Genomic DNA, 20,951 nt, shown 5'->3' on the forward strand with positions numbered 1-20,951 from the left:
TTTTGTTAGCTTTTGGAACGTAAATCCCCCCCCTGTACTTTTTCTTAGCCCCATATAACAGTTTTGCACAACACGGCATTTTATAGGAACCTAACTACCATGTTATACAAGGATTACCTGTATGTATATATATAATATGCAGCAATATGTGCATGCTTAACATTTTGCACTTAATAGTCTTTTAAACTGGAAAAACTGAGAACAATGTTTCTATGTTTTGTGCAAACCACTTTTTTTGTAATTTTCATCAGCATTTTATATATACAGTAGAACGGGATAAGTTTTCCAAGGGACTGGAGGTTTAGAACTTCTTAGAAGGGAAAATGACCCAAGGGTATAAAATATTAACTACATAAATAAAAAGATACAAATACATAAGTTAGAGATGATTTTAAGTATTGTTTCAGAATTTATACATATTTTACTCTGCCTATGGGAAACATTTTTAAACTAAGGATTTCTAATTGCTTAACATTCTGTTCATTAAAGTCATTACCAAGTTGGAAAAATGAGCTCCTTTGGAGTTTCAACATACCTTAAAAAGGTCACAATTAAAATAAGACACAGCTATCCACAAAGTAATGCAGAACTGTTCACAACCATCAGAACTTAACGTGGTCTACATATCCAATTATGGATATCAATGAAAACAATTGCAACATGTCACTTCCATTATATGAAAATGTTTATACTAAAAAGGTTTTAGTACCGAAAGCCTCTGACTACAGAAAATTCACTAATCGAACAAGTTAGTGCCAAGCATCATTTTAGTGCGTAGTAAATCACTAAAGTAGGTGAAATGGCATCGTTTTTGTTAAATCTCATATTGTGAATGCCTTCATCTGATATTGAATTACCTCGAATAAGCAATGCTTCGACAATGGATTTTCAAATAGGCAACACTTCACTGATGGATTCTCGGTGGATACCATCAGACTTCTTGTTTTACTTATAACTAGTTTTAAGTAACACTAGTCTTCTCCATAGCAAAAGCGTTGCTTATTGGAGGTAGTGCAATACCAGGCAACTCGTGAATGCATTCACAATATAAGATACACGTATAACATATATAAAAAACAATGCCATTTCACCTACTTCGGTGGTTTATTATGAATTAAAATGATGCTTGGCACTAACTTTGTTCAATCACCAAATGTTTATATTGTTTAATATTTTTTAATATTAAAAATAAATAATTTATATATTGAAAAAACGTATTAAGTGGGAAAATATCATTATAATAATACACTGCATATTCTTTATCACAAACTTTTTATGCAGGAATACTTTTTACCTGGGAAACTTCTTACACCATATAGATTGAAACTGGGACTTAAGAAACCAAACATAGTACATGGAAAAACTTCTTATGAGGGAATTTCTTATCCAGGTTCTACCGTATATATTTTTTTCAAATAAAAAAGGTGTAAAACACAACATGTTTTAAAAATTTTAATTAAAACTTTAAAGAAAGTGACCCATTTAACACTGTAATCATGGATACTGTTATCACCTTCATGTAGTCCCAATCAGAAGTATACTGACATGCAGAAAAAAACTGCTTTTTTTGCCATGTTGCAGTTTACACATGTGCAGCAGAAGTGATTACATGCCGATCGGGCTAGCCGGGTGGGTAAAGTGCCTGTCTGGCAACCCACGGTCGTGGGTTTGAATCCCGCCTCGGGCTTGGATCAAAGTACTGCAAAACCTTGGGAGGTGCATTATGGCCACAGAAGCCGATGCGCCAACAACTACCAAAAAAAAAAAAAAAAAAAAAGTGATTACATATTGTTGTGGGGATTTAGGCACATCGGTGACTTAGACTATATTGTGTCGCATATATACACACACGAGGGGGTATCAAAAAGTTTGTACCCTTACCTAGAAATAATAGCCCTAGAAAGGTGAAACTTCACAGAAACTTTAATCGTTTTCTATGTATGGTAACACATTTCTCCCATATATGGATCAGTTGTTTAATGCCTTGATCATAGAAGTCCGCACTTTTTTTTGCCTGAAACCACGTTTCCACTTCACTGATGACTTTCTGAGACGAATCAAAGCGGTGTCCACGCAATGGTTTCTTAATTTCTTGAAACAAAAAGTCTAATGGTGCTAGGTCAGGAGAATAGGGTAGGTACTGCAGTAGCATAAATCCAACAGTCGGCGAGAACATTGCATTCAACATTACTTCTGCAAAAGTGTCAGCAATCTTAGAATCCATCATGCGGAGATGGTCATGTAAAATGCTGTGGGCAGACCCATAACTAATTCTCACTGCATTTGCGATGAAATGAATTGTCACATATCTATCACTCAGCACCAGCTTTTCAACCATCTCACTTTCTGTGGATGTTAATGGCCTCCTCTTGGCTCATCAAAGACACTTGTACGACTGCACTGGAACTCACGTTTCCACTTTTTCACAGTGTCATAGGATGGACAATTCTGCCCATACACAGCTTGTTTCATTTCTTTGTAAATTTCCTGAGCTTTCCTTCCTCAGATTCTGGGCTCCACCTCTGGTGTACGATCACCTATGGGAAATGAAAATTTTAGTTATTGAATATGTAGACAACTTATATTAAAAAATGGCATCTTCCTACTGAATACCCCCTACTATTACTTTTTGACACCCCCTCGTGTACGTACACACACACACACACACACACACACACACAAGGTCCCCCGACATACATAAGAGATACGTTTCCAGGATTTCTTATGTAAGTCGAGTTTTACGTAACTTGGAATAACTAATAAAATGACATGCCAAAATTACAAAAAACCACACATCCTCAAAGAATGAAGAAAAATAATTATATATTTTTATTTAGTTCAATTAAAAAACTCTATCTGGTAAAAAGTGGTGAAGTAGCTGGAGTGGCAACATAAGAAAAGAAAAACATAAAAAGGAAGAATGACATGCCAAAATTACAAAAAACCACACATCCTCAAAGAATGAAGAAAAATAATTATATATTTTTATTTAGTTCAATTAAAAACTTTATCTGGTAAAAGTGGTGAAGTAGCTGGAGTGGCCACATAAGAAAAGAAAAACATAAAAGGAAGAAAAAAAATGCATGTTATTGTACTGAAAAAAATTTATATGTATTTTGTAGCCTTGGTTATTATGGTTGATTTCATTGATGCTGATCCCTTCATTGTTTTCTTATATTCTGTCCTTTGTCCTTTTTTTGTGTTCACTGTTGGACACTGACATCTAAATTCCTTCGCGATACTACATCCTTATTATTTTAATTTTCTGATCCAAACCGATCGCTTTCCTTTTCTTGGTATATAGCTGTCACTTATTCTTTTAGTCAGCATCATAACAGTCAAAATGAAATTTTCTACAAAGAACTTCATATGTTTAAGGCAGAAACACACTATTATCACCTCACGCGAGCTCACATTTTACAAAAGCACATTTCTGGAGGTCACTACCATAAAACAATTTGCAGTTTCCAGTTTACTGGGCTATTCTATTAGTCCAATTCATTATAAACGGGTAGTAAACACGATCTTATTGCATTTGATAATACCGATAAATGAAATTCTGTAGGTTTTACATTATGGTGAAATGTGTGTTCCCTTCATATGAAAAAAAAATATATAATAAATAATTAAAAAATAATAATACAAAAATATATTTTCAGAATCTTCTCTTCATTCCTATTTTTTAAGTTTGTTACTGTGTATCTCACTTGTGTGTGAGGTGGTCGTCATTATTGATTGCTTTTTTCTTTTTTACTGTTTTAAATTTTTACAATCCTAAAAAAAAAAAAAATGGGTGAAAAAAATTTACTAAGTCCGAATTTATGTAACTCGGGGACTTAGTGTGTGTGTGTGTGTATCCAGTTGCCAGGAGGAAAAAATCATGCCACCCTAACCATAGACTAATTCACTCAGCCGTATTGGTATACGTAACTTCTCAATTTGTCCTTGAACTCCAACATGCGTATCTAGTTACAGCTGTACAGTTCATATCATTGCTGATGTCAATTACTCTGTGAAAGAAAGTACTGTATCTGTAACCCTCTTCTAATTTTTGATTTTTATATTTTAGTTGTTTTTTTAATAGTTGTGTACGGATTTCTATAAGTATTTTATATTGCTTGATTTTAACATTTTCTTTTTGTTTGTAGGGTTTAGGCACATCAGCAACTTAAACCATATTAAACGGAAGAAAATAAGAGACTGGTGTTTCTATTTTATTTCTATTTTTTTTTTATATATATATATATATATATATATACACATAATTTTTTAAAATAAAATGTATAAAACATGCAGCATGTTTTAAAATTAATTTTTTTTAAATTAAAACAAAAGATGCAGAGTGGAAAGTGTACATAAAAAGGTGAAAGTGACACCTTTCATCTTTTTATGTACACATTTCCACCCTGCATCAATAATGCCAAATCAATAAAGCTGCATTCTTGTTTCATTGGTTACTGATTAACACTTTAACTGCTAGCTTTTTCGATAACTGTCTTGACCTGAGAATGAGTCAATCTAGATTGGACAGGGCACAGACTTTTTGGGCTTTTTTTTCATTACAACTGATTTAATCAGCCTCTGGTGAAGGTTGCTTGACAAAAATATCTGGTGGTTTTTCTTCTGTCAAATTGAAAGAAAAAGTTATAAAAATATGAAATATGGCAAAAGATGTCCTGCATCACCATTTTATACAGAGAGGATATCAGTTAATGATAAAGGTAGTAATCTCTATTCAGATGAGACTACTTCTAAGGTCATGAAAATCTTTGGTGGGAAAGGTGAGTGAGGGCAGGCATTAAGGGCTGCAATATTTTTTCCAAGGGTATTCTAGGCATACTCTCTGGTTAATAAGATTATCAGTCTTCATGACAATACAGTGGCTATATCACATGTGACTTGCTTAAGAAGGTCTGGGTTTGAATTGCATATGTGATATCAACCAAGTGGATTAAAAACTTGATGACATATATTTGTGTAAGGAATCTGTGAACATGTTAACTTGTCCTGAAGTGATCACAATAAGTGGCATCTATTGTATTGGCATTGTTTAGGGAGAATTCGAAAAACCCAAAATATTTTCCAGATATTATAAACAAACTTGGGCGCCTGTCATCAGCTACCGTTCGTGCTACACTCGGGGGTGCCATCTTTGTCAGATTAAATTTTATTTTAAATACTCATGTGCTTTAACAATCAATTATGTATTTAAAATGTCAACAATTCAACTGGATGATTACTTTAAGGATCAGAATGTCATGTGAGTAATCACTTTGGCAACTTTGTTGTCTGAGTATTTTTTGATGTGGACTTGTTAATGCTGCATAGTAAGGATGTTTTATTGAATGGTCTAAAGAGATGCCTCCACACATAAGTGGAAGCAATAAATCACAGAGTAGAAATGAAAGCAGATTACTGTAAATTTGACAACCACGGATGATATTCAATGTACAGGAGAAAAAATAAAGGTCCTTACTTTTTTCATGTAATCAACTGTAATTTTTATGTGTAAGGTTATTCCCTTGAAACACTGGTCAAAATTTGCCTATGCAGTTGTCAAGGAGAAGAAAATTGGTTATTTTCTGCAGAGAAATGTCATTTATGGATTAAACATACCATCTAATGAAATTATATGTAAAATTTGGACAGGTGAGTAGTAGCCAAGCAGCTTCACCAATCATAGGCGGAAACAAAGTTACAGAAGCAGTTGGTGTCAACTTTTGAATTTACTCTTACAGTAGGACCCACTCACTCGTACGGTGGGTTAGGCTTCAGACCGCTGGTGAAAAGCAAAAATCGCCGAAAAGTGGAACATAGCCTTTTTTTCACTTGCGAACATATAAAAGTCTAATAACGTGTTTACACTATCGTATGCTGTAAACAGATTGAATCTCCAACAATAAAACGATGCCCTTCTCGGACTCGACTGCTGAGCATGTCATGGCAAACAATGAATATAATTGAAAACCAGTGTATTAGTGGAATGCTGAAAAGCTCCACCCTATTGTATTTGAGTGCCTTTCTCTACCAACCCAGTATCCCTCTTTTCTCAGAAAAGTAAAATAATTGCCACATAAGTAACCTAAAAGTCCATTTATTTTTGTTCCTTATTCCTGATGAATTTCTTAATTTTATTCACTCATATAGCCATGATTTTGTTATATTTGTGCTCAATACAACTGAGCTTTAACCGTGTATTTTCATCAAATTCTTCACTTCAAGTTGTCTACTACATCTTTCTCACAAATTTAATCAAGGAATGAAAATTTGAATTAAAGAACTATATGTGAAGCATAAAAAAACTGGGTTAGTCTTTACAATCTAGTACTCCTTGCAAGTAGAAGTAATCGACAGGCCTAGCTTCTTCCACTGGTTATTTAGCATTAGGGTGAATCCTCCACCATTTCAAAATAGGAAAATGAGTTCCCAATTTTAAAACAGCAGCATGTGTGTGTGTACTGAAGAGGTCTGTCAATCACTGCTACTCGCAAGGGGTACTACCAGATTGTAAAGTTTAACCAAAAATTGTGATGATTTCAAATTATTACCACAATTCGTTACAACTATTAAAGCAAAACCAATAAGGAATTATTCCACTGTAAAATGTCAGATATATCCATTTATAAAGTGCACACAAACATTTATAAACTAATGAAAATTATTATTATTATTTTATTTATTTTTTTACAGAATGACATTTCCATACATGCTGACTAATAGTTTCTTTGAGCATTCCTTCGACCTAGAAAAATAAAAGAAAACAACCAGATAAGTAATAAGTCAAATTTGTTATTGAACCATTCAAGAAATCTAATCTAAACATTTTAAAAACAAACAAGCAATCAAACGATCTATAAACTCTCCACACCTGTAGTTTATGTATTACATTGCAAAGCACATGAATTGTATTTAAGCTTCACACCAGCCAGAAGATAGATAAATTGAATACTGTAACTAAAAACTTTATTTACAATAAAATAAGTATAAAATATATATTTACAATAAAAATTAAAAATATACAAATAACACTGATAAAATATACTAAAAACCTAGAAATTAAAAGCGATAATTTTTTTTTTGCTGTAGCTTTCGGAGGCAGTAGTCTCCTTCCTCAGCAGCACATGTCTACTGTGCAGCACATCCTCAAATAGCAAGTCCACGGCACAATCACATGGTTCCATGGTTGGAACTTTCCATTTGCTGGTCCCATTTCCTGGGACCGGAAATGGCTCGAGAGCCACGACAGTTTCCAGGAGGGGGGGATAGACTTTATCCCTCCTGGAAACTGTCGTCCCTGGACGTGATGAACGGTTTCAGCTAGCGCACTCCCAAGCCATTTCCGGTCCCAGTGTGCAAATGGAAAGTTCCAACCATGGAACCATGTGATTGTGCCGTGGACTTGATATTTAAGGATGTGCCGCACAGTAGACATATGCTGCTGAGGAAGGACACTGCTGCCTCCGAAAGCTACAGCAAAAAAAAAAAAAAAAAAAAATTTATCGCTTTTAATTTCTAGGTTTTTAGTATATTTTATCAGTGTTATTTGTATATTTTTAATTTTTCTTGTAAATATATATTTTATACTTATTTTATTGTAAATAAAGTTTTTAGTTACAGTATTCAATTTATTTATCTTCTGGCTGGTGTGAAGCTTAATCATCAATATGGTTTGTCCCAGCCTTGTAGGCCTATTTAGAGATACACATGAATTGTAAATTATAATTAATACAAACCAAAAGAGATATCAATATCAAATTTCCCTCTATTAAAGAATATGTAATAACCTCAATTTAAAACTAGTAAACTATCCCACTGTAGTTCTGTCAGTTTCATACTAGCTGGATTTTCATCATAAAAAAATCATTATGCAATCTAACCTCCATTAATGTACAGTGTGATTATAATTAAACTACATTTTGAAGGCTGGTAGACAGGAAAAGATTAGTTGTGCAGAACTCAAATATAAAACAGGCAACAGTCAAGCAATATAGATATTAACAAAACAAAATGTTCTGTAAAATATCATGGGGAAAGGAGGAATTGGCACCTACCAATGTGTAGGAGTGAATAGTTATGTGACAGTTTATTCAGATTACAAACAGTAACCTAACCTCAGATTTTAATGTTCACCAAACAAACAATATGATGACTGCTGATGTTAAAAGAACTGTTGCAACAGTTACCTTAGAATGTTCCCAACATGTTTTTCTGTTTTTTTTTATATTACAGGATTTAAATATTGTCCTAGTATGCTCTGTCCTTCAAATAACCACACAAAGAAAAATTGCATGGACTGAGGTTGGTTGAGTGAGGCAGTTATGATGAAAATCTCATTTTGAGCACACTTCTGAGAGATATTTGCAATGGAATCAAGTAAATCTGTGGCTTTGTCAATGTTGTTAACTCACCTAGATCCATACAAAACTAAATTATTTTTGTCTTTAAAATGGTGCATTCATTTACATTTGAAATCGCTAGGAATTAATGCATAGTAATCTGCCTCTACTTTTAGAACTGAGCTAAAGACTGGAAATTAGCAGAATGCATCTTTTAGAAACTTGACCTTTTCTCCTTTTTTTTTTTGTGCCATGGTCACAGTCGCAGTGAAGTGGTCAGTCTCTTTCCAGTTTCTTGTAAAAGAATAAGAGATGTTTTCCTCAATATGATATGTAGAACACTTCCATATGACACTCTCTAGAAAAAAAAAAAAAAAAAAAGAAGAAAAAAAAGAAAAAAAAAAAAAAGAAGAAAAAAAAAAAAAAAAAAAAAACACAAAATAATTAAAATAAATTGAAAATACAAAAAGTTCAAAGTAAATATGAAAAATGATTTTCTTTCCTTCCTTATTTACATTAAACTTTTTGTAATTAATTGTTAATTATTTTTAATTGTTTTCAATTAATTTTTATTATTTTGCATTAATGTTTTATTCGTTTTAATTTCTGGAGAGTGTCATACGGAAGTGTTCTATGTATTATATTGAGGAAAATTTCTCTTATTCTTTTCAATTACTGAAATCAACGTAGAATGTATTGAGCATCATAGCTTTGGTTTATACTTTCTACTTTCTTTATACAGTGGACTCCCGCTAATCCGAACACGTTTCGGTCGGCGGAGAGGAAATTTTTTAGTTCGCAAAATATACGTTTTTTTGTATTTTCCAGTTAAATTTAAATGGCATTAATGGTACAAAAACATTTAGAATTCCACAAAACAATTGTATTTTATTGTAGCACTGTACTAATACAAAATTAATAAATCAGTGTTTGACATGGCCTATTAAAATTACAGATCTATAGTTACACACCAAAACAGGAACAAAAGTCATTTTTCAGAAGTAACAAACTCTGTTAGTTTCTTTGACGTAACGATGAAAATCGGCTAGATGATGCTATGTTTCGCCACCGCTTCATAAACATGTAGTCTGCCGGTGTAGTGCTGGGATGTTGTTCTAAGTAGCGTAAAGCGAGGTCAAGGGCCGCTGTCGCATCTGTGTGCGCCACAAGTTGTTCCGCAGAAACACCGGGCTCGTCATCACTCCCGCCATCATTCTGCTTGGAGTCTTCTTGGGTGACAGCTGCCACGATGTCCTCATCCGACAGGTTTCATGACCTATTCCATCCGCTGCAATCCACTCTTTAACGTCAGATTCTATTGCTTCCTCGCACCAGGGAATTTCCTGTACGAGCTGAATTAATTGTTCTATGTCATTGTTTTCGTCAGAGCTATCGACAAAGCTGAGAGAGGGCCATAATTTCTTCCATGATCTTTGTATGGACTGCTCGGTTACACCCTCCCACGACTCAGCAACTCAATATACAACATCTTTTAAGTTCACTTGTTTCATTTTCTCATGTAAAGAAAGTGAATTGGTGTTATCTTCTATCAAGGACCTAAGATATTTCTTTCTGTATGCAAGCTTGACAGACTGTAACACCCCCTGGTCCATGGGCTGTAATAACGGTGTTACATTAGGCGGTAAAAAAGCTGCCTTTATATCCCCTGATGTCAACTCGGAAACGTCTGGGTGGGACGGCGCATTGTCTATGAGGAGAATGGCACGAGGTGGCAAATCATTTTCATTGCTGAAACATTTCACTGCTGGGACAAATTGATTATGAAACCACTCAACGAAAAGCTGTCTGTTTATCCAAGCTTTTTTTTTTGACTTTTATAATGAACTGGAAGATTGTTAATGTTCATATTTTTAAAAGCTCTCGGCTTCGCTGATTTACCGATCATCATCAAAGGTAGCTTGTGATTTCCTGAAGCATTACTACAAGCTATCAACGTCATTTGCTCCTTATTCATTTTAAAACCTGGGGCACGTATTTCTTGTTGAGATGCTAGCCTTTTTGTGGGCAAAGCCTTAAAATTTAAACTCGTCTCATCAGCGTTATATATCTGCTGAGGTGAATAATGTGATACCAAATCAGCGAACTCACCCAAATATTTCTCTGCTGCAGCATGATCAGCTGATAATTGCTCCCCGGTGATCATTAGCTGGCGAATCCCATGGCGCTTCTTCCAGTGATCAAACCAACTGGTACTCGCACTAAATGATTCATCACCTTTCATTAGTTTGTTGAGATGAATGGCCTTTTCTCTAACAAGAGGTTCACTTAGGGGTGTTCCCCTTCCTCTTTCCTGAGTGAACCACGTGAATAAGGCTTCATCAAGCTTGTCAAACGTTGAGGGCCTTACTGTTTGTCGATTTTCAACTGATTTTTCTGAAGTAGAGGTACAAAACTGCTCGATCTTTGCGCGGTTTTTTTTCCAATCAGTTACTGTGGCCTTGCCCACTCCAAACTCTACTGCTAATTTCGTTGCACTTTCCCCCTTGTCCAGCCTTTTCAAAACTTCCAGCTTATCTTTCAACGTACACGTTGTGTGTTTCCATTTCGTGGCCATTGCGGCAGCAGACTGAACTAAACTAAACTATAAAATGTAATGTAGAGCGAAGATATAAACATTCATGTTTAATGCACAATGTCATGTGCAATTAGTCATAGCGTGGAGGGGGGGGTTTGCTTCCGGTGTGTTACGCTCGCGTACAAACGCTAGTAGGCTTACTATACATTCATTCCTTAATAAACCAGACCTGTTTTACTGCTTGCTTCTGCATTATTGCAGTTATTCGGCTAATCCGAACAGGGCTCGGTCCCAATTAGTTCGGACTAGTGGGAGTCTAGTGTAATTGGTAAAAAATATTGAAATCCTTTGCAAGTTAATTTTGTTCACCTTCGTGAATTTTTATCTCAAATTAGCTTGGGTTTATTTCTAAGTTCATTCCATTTGCATTTAATGCCCATTCTCATAATTCTAAAAATCAACTGTTTATATCTCTAATTTTAACACAATCATCAAACAAGTTATTGTGTTCATAAAAATAACTGACAGTATTCAGAAGAGAAGAGGATTTAAAGTAGGCATCAAATCCTCAGGTCATCAAACACGTTTTTTCAGTACATGAACCCGTGCAACATGTTTGCAAGGGTTCATATGTTCAAAACAATTTGCTCCATGACTTTTTCCTTGACAAAAACTTATTAATAAAAGCTGAAAATTGCATGTTGTTTTCATGTATTTTGTTTATACAGTTGAAGCTCTTTATAGAGACCCTCTTTTTAATGTCCCACACATTATAATGTCCTCTGTGGTTGGTCCTAGTCAAAACTTTATACCAGCTGGGTACAACAGCTTCTATTCTTCACTGGCAGAGGTTCTCTTCAGTCTTTCAGAGTCTCTTTTTCACTTCAGCAGTATTTTGTTGTCACCCTTAAATTTTTTAGTTGTGGTCATTTGCGACAAATGTGATCCCACAAAGTGTGCAGTACAGTTCTGTAGTAAGGTCCTGTAACAGTCGTATGATGTGGTGCAACATGCTGGCAAACCATTACTTGAATGTCAAAAAATGAGATGGCCATAACCTTTCCTGCAGAAGCCACAATTTTTGCTTTTTTTCCCCCATGTTGGCAACAACGTACACTTCTAAACAGAGCTTTGTTGCTTACTCTCTCAACTGAAATGATAAAGCCATGTCACATCCACTATTATCACCTTGTGCAGAACCTTGCCATCTTTGGTAACCATCCATTGCAGCTCCTGACAAACCGCCATGTGAACTTATTTTTGTGATTGAATCATGTCCATCTTTAAACATTCTAAATGAACTGTGAGCTGTGCTATATGGAAGCACAGAGTCATCAAAAGTCTCTTAACATTTCATACAATTCAGCTGATGATTTCTTGAGAAAGAAATCAAAATCTGAGAGCAGCATACTGTTCCTCGCATGTCACGTCCATTGTTATGTAGCCAAAACTGAACAGGCATAAGCTTAGCTTGACTTGACTAACTGCCAAGGTTACACCATGTGCACAAGTCAACTGCACAGTTGCTATGTGATGCAGCTTGGTGTGGTCTTAAATTCCACATCTCAGCTATAAATAGCAAGCAGTACAGTTGTTAATGAAAAATGATGTTCATTCTTTATTGAACAGCTCTTGTACATTATATTCAATATTTATCTATATTTAACTTACTATGAAAAGAAGTACTGATAAAATTTTACTTGCTGCTAAACTTTTCGAAACCAGTTTATGTGCTTCCCCCCCCACAAAAAAAGCTATAAATTCCTTTATAACAACTAGATTTACCATTACTTTTCTCTTTCCTCCTGAACAAAAACAATAACCACTGAACAAAAGTATGCAGGAAACACAAAAATAGAAAAAAAAAAAAGAATGAAAGAGATTAAGGAGGTCACCTACCCCATCCTCGATCTTGTTGACCATAACCTTTTTGATAAGACTGATCCCTGTAGTTTGATTGTTGGCCTGAAAGAAACAGCTTATTAACACATTTTCATAAATTATTTCATTTCAGTAATAAAAATAATACCTAGTATAATAATCTTTTTTATTATGTTGTTATGAATGAGCTCTTTTTGCATCATGTGATTACACAAGCATACAATGTCTTTCAGTTTGGGTAATTATATGCATCCTTTAAACATTCATGTTCAATGAGTTTAAAAAATATCTATTTTTATCCATCATATAGTTTTTGCATATTTTATTTTTTTTAATAACATACAAAATAATAATACCGCATTTCTTTATTATTAAAAGGTTACACTATTACTGATTTTTCAAGTATGATAGCAAATAATTTCCAGAAGTTGAGGATGACAGTGCAAGTTGGCTTTGGTGTACAAGAACACAGCAGACCTCTAGAAACCTTCATTCTCAGTTTGTACAGAACAACCCAAATAAAATTGTATTTATTTTTGCGTTTATAAGTTTTGTACTGCAGTATGGCAACAGAGACTGCATAAATAAACCTGGCACATTTTGTCACGTTTTGGTGGTGTTACATTTGGGACTGGCATATGTTCTGTAATAGCACATATTCTTGTGTTGTAAATTCTTCACAGAATAAAGTTAATTATGTCTAATACCATATAAGTTAATATACCTGTTGATCTCACCCATGAAAAATTGTTAATTTAACAGGAAAATTAAGAAAATGTGATGTTGCCAAAACTTAGCTGTAAGGAAATACCGGTAATTTTTTTTTTTTTTTGACCCTTGAATCTCCTATTCAATATATATATATACAGGTTGACTGTCACTAATCTAGCATCATTGGGATCTGTGGGGTGCTGGATTAAGGAGTTTGCCGGATCACCAGTGGTTAGATTAGCACATTCAGTTTACCCAACAGCTAGCCACCTCATCCTACCTTTAAAATAATCTGAAAATCAGTACAAGTTGGTTAATAAAGGAAAAAATAAAAATGAAAAGCAAGTGAGATTTTAAAGAAGAACAGGTAAGATAAAGAGTACAGCTACAGTAATTCTGTTGACTTACTTAAGAAAGTACATCACGGCCAGTTCCAAAGTGAAGAGCCGGAATGGCTGACTCCACTTAGTGGTACACCCTTAAAATTGGCGACGAAAAACAGGGGGAAAGCAGTAATTGACAGGTTGCGACTCTGCTCACTCACAGCATCCCCTCTGTTTCAGGTGGATGTCACGTGACATTACTGCAGCGGTAAGTGCAAAATGCGTAGTCACATTTGCTTACTGGGTTTGGTTTTCACGTGGTACCTCGTGTCATCCTGAGTTAAAAAAAGGTGAAACTTGGAAATATATTTATAAATTGTTCGTATTTTTCCTGGTGTCGTCTTGAGTTAAAGAAAAGCGAAACTTGGAAATGAGGTGAGTTTTCTTTTCCCATCTCATTAACCTGAAACAGTATTGTGTCAGTTATATTCTTTAAAAAAAAATTCTGTTGGCATATTGTGCATAAAAAAAGAGAAATTTTATTGTTAATTGCATGTGTTAGTCAACTTTCATTTGTTTAGTGAAAAAAAAGGTTAGGTTTTTACACGACTTCAGGAGAGATTCAAGCAAGAACTGGTCATCAGCTGCACGTGGTATTACTTTGTTTCTAGTTTTGGAAAAAAAAAAATAAATAAAAAATAAAATAAAATATGCTGTTTTCATGTTAAATTTTCTTCATTTTAACTCTGAGATGTTATGTTACATGACATTGTCTTCTCTGAATAAATTGCATTTCTGTTAATTGCTGTTTTGCAGTTAATTTTGTTGTTTTCCAGCTCCGACATACTGTTATGTCATGTAACATCTGCCATGTGCAGATGTTACATGACATAACAGTTGAGAAGAGGGGGAATGCAGTGAGTGGTTGAAGTTACGAACCATACGTCACTGCTTTCCTCCTCTCCTACCTTTAAAATGCCCTGTAAATCAGTACAAGTCGGTTAATAAAGGAAAAAGAAACATTAAATGAAAAGCAAGTGAAATTAATGAAGAACAGGTAAAATAAAGGACACAGGTACAATAATTCTGTTGACTTATGTAAGAAAGTTCCCCACCGCTTCCAAAGTGAAGAGCTGGAATTTACAACTAAGCAGAGTTACATATCAGGAAGTGGGGGCTGTCAGAATCACCATCTTCATCTTGAGAGGTGACTGAAATATCGGGAACTGGTGATGAAACTGGCACATCTTCTTCTTCAGGAACTGGTGATGATGGTCGCAGCACATCTGGGTGAGCAGAAGTTGATGGCACTGGATTTTCAAATGTTGACTCCTCTGTTGCATGATTTTTAGCTTGTTTTCTGAACATATCTTGCAAGCTAAGCTGTTTCATATATTTTGGTCTTTCTTTGATTAGTTTATCCTGAAGCATGTAAACGTTCATTATTTCTTGTTCAGTTATAAAACTGCACTGCTCTAGACCTTTTAGCACTTCAACTGTCAATTGAACTAAGCTATCAATAGAGATCCTTTCTGCTACATCTTCCTCATTTTTATCACTGCTTTCTTCTCCACTATTTTCTTTCTCCGAACTTACAACCATCTGCATGATTTCTGAGTCAGTATAATGATGAACAGTAGCTACAGCATCATCTACATTCGTCCATTCCTCAACATTATCTTCATCCATCCTTGATGCAAGATCCTTGGCAGCAGGATTAGTTATATCGAGTGCGAAAGAAAGCAGTTCGTGTATAATCTGCTTTTCCTAAATCCTGTCAAGTCATTTGCAGTGTCTTCACTAGGTGCAGACTCAAACATTAAACCTGGCCACAATTTATGCCATCCATTTTTTAGTGTGGATGCCTCTACAGACTTCCAAGCACTGGAAATGAAGTAAACCATACCTCTCACATTAAATTCCTTAAGAAACTCCTGTACTGGTCTGCCAGAGTTAACCACACTAAGTAGGCGCCTCATAAACAGGGAGTGATACTTAGACTTAAGAGAATGTAATATGCCGTTGTCCAGGGGTTGAATTAATGACGTACAGTTAGGTGGGAGGTAGATACTGAAAACATTATTTTTTACCAGAAGTTCTGCTTTCGGATGTTTGGAGCAGTTGTCTAAAATAAGCATTACTTTTACAGTTGTGGTCCAGGCCAACAGAGTCACAGTGAACTTTTGCTTCAGGAGCAAAATATCTTTCAAACCATTCCAATGTAAGGTTAGTTGTAATCCATTCCCTTCTTGTTGGCATGATAAATCACTGTAAACTGTGTCATACCTCTGAAGGCCCTGAGACGTAACCTTTTGCCAATGACCAGCAACTTACATCTGTGGGTTCCCGCAGCATTAGGGCAGCTTAGCACAGTGACACGACCTTTCAATGCTTTATAACCTGTTGGTGATTCTGCATTCTCAGTTGTCAGAGTTCTTCTTGAAGTACATCTCCGATACAAGGCAGTCTCATCGGCATTGTAGACCTGCTCAGGACTTTTCACCACACACTGCACGAAACTTTAAGCCATGTCGCTGCTTGAAACGGTCAAGCCAACCTTCACTATAATCACACTCGTTATCTAGTCCTAGTTTTTTATGAAAAATTTTAGCTTGTTCCTTCAGCAGATCCCCAGACAGCTCAATACCTTCACTTATGCGGAGTTTAAACCACGACATCAGCACTTTATTCAGTTCTGAACTCTTTCCGTCTTTCACTGCTTTCCTCATGCCCATCTGTTTCTTTGATCCACTGTTAGCAAAGAACTGGAGCAATTTTTCATTCTGTTTCTTTATGTGATACACTGTGGAAGAGCCAATGTTGTATAATTCATAGACACACCCTGGTGTCGAGTTTTTCATAAGTTCAACTTTATCTGTTATGGACAATGTACGGTGTTTGTACTTTACACCACAAGAAGCACTTCCTTTATGCACTGGAACCATGGCTGGGGCTAAATGTGAGCAGGTTATAATAATAAATGCAGAAAAACAAGTAGGTATGGCTTGCCACTGTTTACGAGTTCATGCCAACAGCTGATGCTCCAAACAACACCACCAAAACAGTAACAGCAGGTTGGTGCGCTGACCTGGGAAATTTGAAATTGTGTCAGAATTAGTGATGGTCGACCTGTATATATTAAAAATGTTTTCCTCCTGGTGATATTTATTCAAGCCAATGGAAGAAGAGAGATGAGGATGACGTGGTAAAAGTGGGCGGAGCAATTACATCACTACAAATGCACAGGTAAATAATTACATAAGTGATTCCTGATTACATTTCAGTCAGTGTGCTATAATGTTAGTATACTGTTGGCATGGTATGATAAATCTTCTACACCCCTCTCATAATTATGTTGAGTAAATCACTATGATTTACTCAACATAATTATGAGAGGGGTGTAGAAGATTTAACTTACTCCGTCATACCTCTACATTTTATGTGGGACAAAACGGGAAATAAATGGAGATGTAAAAATATGTGTAAAGTGGTTGCTCGGTTGAATAGCATCTCACCACAAGGTGGCGAGACGTTTCATTTGAAATTATTGTTATGCAAAGCAAAACGTGTAAGGTGTTTTGAAAATGTGAGAACTCTGAACGGAGTAGTGTATGAGACTTTTCAAGAAGCAGCTCGAGCAGCAGATCTAAGCAAATCGGTCAATTATATAAAGGAAACTCTTTCCAAGATTGCTTCAGTAATGATGTCGAGTAGGTTAAGACATTTCTTTGTATATTTGATATTAGCTGGGGGTCGGTGAGCTAAGCTTCCTAGTGTATATTATAAAAAAAAAAAAAAAAAAAACATTGTCATATCACATAAATGATTAGTGGACGTCTAAGGACTGCACTAAAGACAAAAGATAAAAGCAATTCCTGCTTGTAATTGGACATACTTTAGTTCATAAGTAATGTGAAAGTTTGTTCATTTATTCTACTCTAAGTTTCGCTCCTGCACAGTGGCTTTGGATATACTACACTACTCAGTGTCCCAGCCTACGAGGGACCCTCATGACAATTCCACATATTTCTATTACTGTAATATAAATTATGCCTTATGTGTGATAGGAACTACACGTGCAGGAAAACTAGAAAGAACTGCTACTTCCTTTGCTGCCTTCTTTAATATAACTGGATAGATCCCATCCATCCCAGGTGCCTTTCTTATGTTTAACTTTAACTATCTCCACTTTGCTCTCAGTTATTACCAAATCATTTAACTCCCTGTTAGAGTTTGATAAACATCTGGCCCTCACCTCCTTGAATAACTCCTCATGTGTGAATGTAGATGATAAATACTCATTCGGCAACTATCTGAGAATGACCGTCTACAGTCAAGCCACTGATATTAAGTGGACCAATCTGATTCATCCCCTTCCTTTTAGAGTTTATATAAGTAAAGTCGTCTTTGCATCCTTTGCCAAAGATTTTTCATAATCTTCAAATAGGCCTTGGGGGTTGGGAATATTCATAATAACTGCAGAATCCTACACCAACTGTTATTAAAAATAAAGAAATAGCGTTGTGTTAAAATAATAATGATGTAAATAAATGAAATAAATAGAATGATATATTCCACCGGATAAAACTGATAAAAAGATAAGTGTCTGTACAATAAAATATGAAATTTTAAACTGCAATGAATAAATTACAATAAAACAATATAGATAAAACACAGGATAATAAAACCGATAAAAGTGCTAAAACACCGTAGCTTTCAGAGGCATCCGCCTTCTTTTTCAATAGTGAGATTTATTGTACGGCACATCCTTAAATATCAGCAGGCTCACGGTTCTCAGCACGTGTTTCTACAGGAGCATGGGCAGTATTCTCCCCATGTGCACTGGAACCGGAAATGACTCAGGAGCATGCCAGGCAGAACCGCTCATCCCATCCAAGAACCCCGCCTCAAAGAGGGATGAATGCAGATTCCCATCTCTATTAATGGTGTTTTCTCAGGAGGAAATCTGCAAGCTCTTGAGCCATTTGCAGTCCCAAAATCTATGTGCCCAGTCGACGATAACAGATTCGTCTGGGGAGATTTGATGGTGCTCCTCCCAAATATTTTCTACAATTATTCGGAGGGGGAGAGAGAATGAGGTGCTTGGTTTCCTTAATAGCTTCTCCCAGTTTATTCAGTTTACCTTGGAGGTGGACGTGGGTACCCTCCCTTTTCTTGATGTGTTGGTACATAGGAAAGGCCCTAGGGTGAAAACCAGTATATATAGGAAGCCCATGTGCCGGGGCCAATATACATATTACAATACGGCACAAACCAACCATCCTAAGAACACTGTTATCAGGGCTGGGTCCCATTGCAGCACCTCCAAGGATAGAAAAGAAGAAATCAAACATGTAACAGCGGATCTCAGAAAATGCAGCTACACCAAGAGGATCATAGATAAATATATCAGAGAAGCGGAGCACGGACGAAGAGAACCGTTTACACCAGTTGGCACCACATACATTCCCTACTATCCGGGCCTAACTGAGCGTATAGTTCAGGTATTACACGATTGCCAGACAAGCTGTGTGCAGCTGCCAGGGGGGAGGTTGCACACAGTTGTGTCACAGGTCAAGGACCCCATACCAAGGGAATGTACAAGTGGGGTCGTGTATGAGATCAGGTGCCCGGATTGTGGGGAATGTTATGATGGTGAAACTAAATGTCGATTTAAAGATCGTCTGGGGGAGCATATGAACGCGATAAAGACCGTGGATTATGGGAAGTCTGCTGTGGCAGAACATTTTTGGGAGGAACACCATGAAATCTCCCCAGACGAAGCTGCTATTGTTGACTGGGCATATAGATTTTAGGACCGCAAATGGCTTGAGAGCTTGTGGATTTGCTCCTCTGAGAGCAATACCATTAATAGAGACAGGGGAATCCGTATTCATCCCCTCTTTGAGGCGGTGGTTCTTGGATGGGATGAGCGGTTCTGCCTGGCACGCTCCTGAGTCATTTCCGGTTCCAGTGCACATGGGGAGAATACTGCCCATGCTCCTGTAGAAACACGTGCTGAGAACCGTGTGCCTGCTGATATTTAAGGATGTGTCATATGATAAATCTCACTGTTGAAAAAGAAGGCAGATGCCTCTGAAAGCTATGGTGTTTTAGCACTTTTATCGGTTTTATTATCCTGTGTTTTATCTATATTGTTTTATTGTAATTTATTCATTGCAGTTTAAAATTTCATATTTTATTGTACAGACACTTACTTTTATATCAGTTTTATCTGGTGGAATATATCATTCTATTTAGTTCATTTATTTACATCATTATTATTTTAACACAACGCTATTTCTTTATTTTTAATAACGGTTGGTGTAGGATTGTGCAGTTATTATGAATATTCCCAACTACGGAGGCCTATTTGAAGATTATGAAAAATCTTTGGCAAAGGATGAAAAGACCTCTTTACTTATATAAACTCTAAAAGGAAGGGGATGAATCAGATTGGTCCACTTAATATCAGTGGTTTGACTGTAGATGGTCATTCTCAGATAGTTGCCAAACTAAATGAGTATTTATCATCTACATTCACACATGAGGAGTTATTCAAGGAGGTGAGGGCCAGATGTTTATCAAACTCTAACAGGGAGTTAAATGATTTGATAATAACTGAGAGCAAAGTGGAGATTGTTAAAGTTAAACATAGGAAAGGTACCTGGGGTGGATGGGATCTATTCAGTTATATTAAAGGAGGCTATTTATTTATTTTTAATAATGGTTGGTGTAGGATTGTGCAGTTATTATGAATATTTTTCATAATCTGCCATTGCTTGCCTAACCCCCTTTGTGACTTGATCACAGACCAGCTTGTATCTACCATAGGCTTCTGTGTCGCTTGACAATTTATGTGCATCCCATGCATTTTTCTTTTCTGCCACGAGTCTCATTAGTTCATCTGACCTCCATTTGGGCCTGAACCTAGAGCAGTATTACTTAGTTGGAACAAAAAGTCTAGTAGCTTCGAAGATTATTTCCTTGAATGCTTCCCATTTAGAATTTGCTGTTAGTAAATCATCAGTTGGTCCCACTGTATAGAACCTAAAAAATCTCTGAGACCACTGTATTCACCTTTATGAAAGCAAAAATCCTTCCCTTTACCCCTGATGGTAGTTACATCTTTAAGTAAATCCCACATTCGTACACTCTGATCAC

The 20,951-nt window shown here is 36.0% G+C and overlaps 1 protein-coding gene across 1 annotated transcript in view; it reads right to left on the reverse strand.

Annotated features, from left to right (window-relative positions):
- Positions 1 to 6,652: 6,652 nt before the first annotated feature.
- eIF3c (eukaryotic translation initiation factor 3 subunit c) overlaps positions 6,653 to 20,951 on the reverse strand; it is a 210,768-nt gene continuing 196,469 nt past the window's right edge. The window contains exons 20-21 of the mRNA XM_090369631.1: positions 12,772 to 12,837; positions 6,653 to 6,742 (exon numbers count right to left, since the gene is read on the reverse strand). Coding sequence (XP_090225757.1) covers positions 6,714 to 6,742; positions 12,772 to 12,837 — 95 coding nt within the window. The 3' untranslated portion in view covers positions 6,653 to 6,713. The remainder of the gene's footprint in view (positions 6,743 to 12,771; positions 12,838 to 20,951) is intronic.

Source organism: Mastigoproctus giganteus, chromosome 3 (genome assembly GCF_048544385.1).
Source record: "Mastigoproctus giganteus isolate SK-2022 chromosome 3, ASM4854438v1, whole genome shotgun sequence".
Taxonomy (NCBI): Eukaryota; Metazoa; Arthropoda; class Arachnida; order Uropygi; family Thelyphonidae; genus Mastigoproctus; species Mastigoproctus giganteus.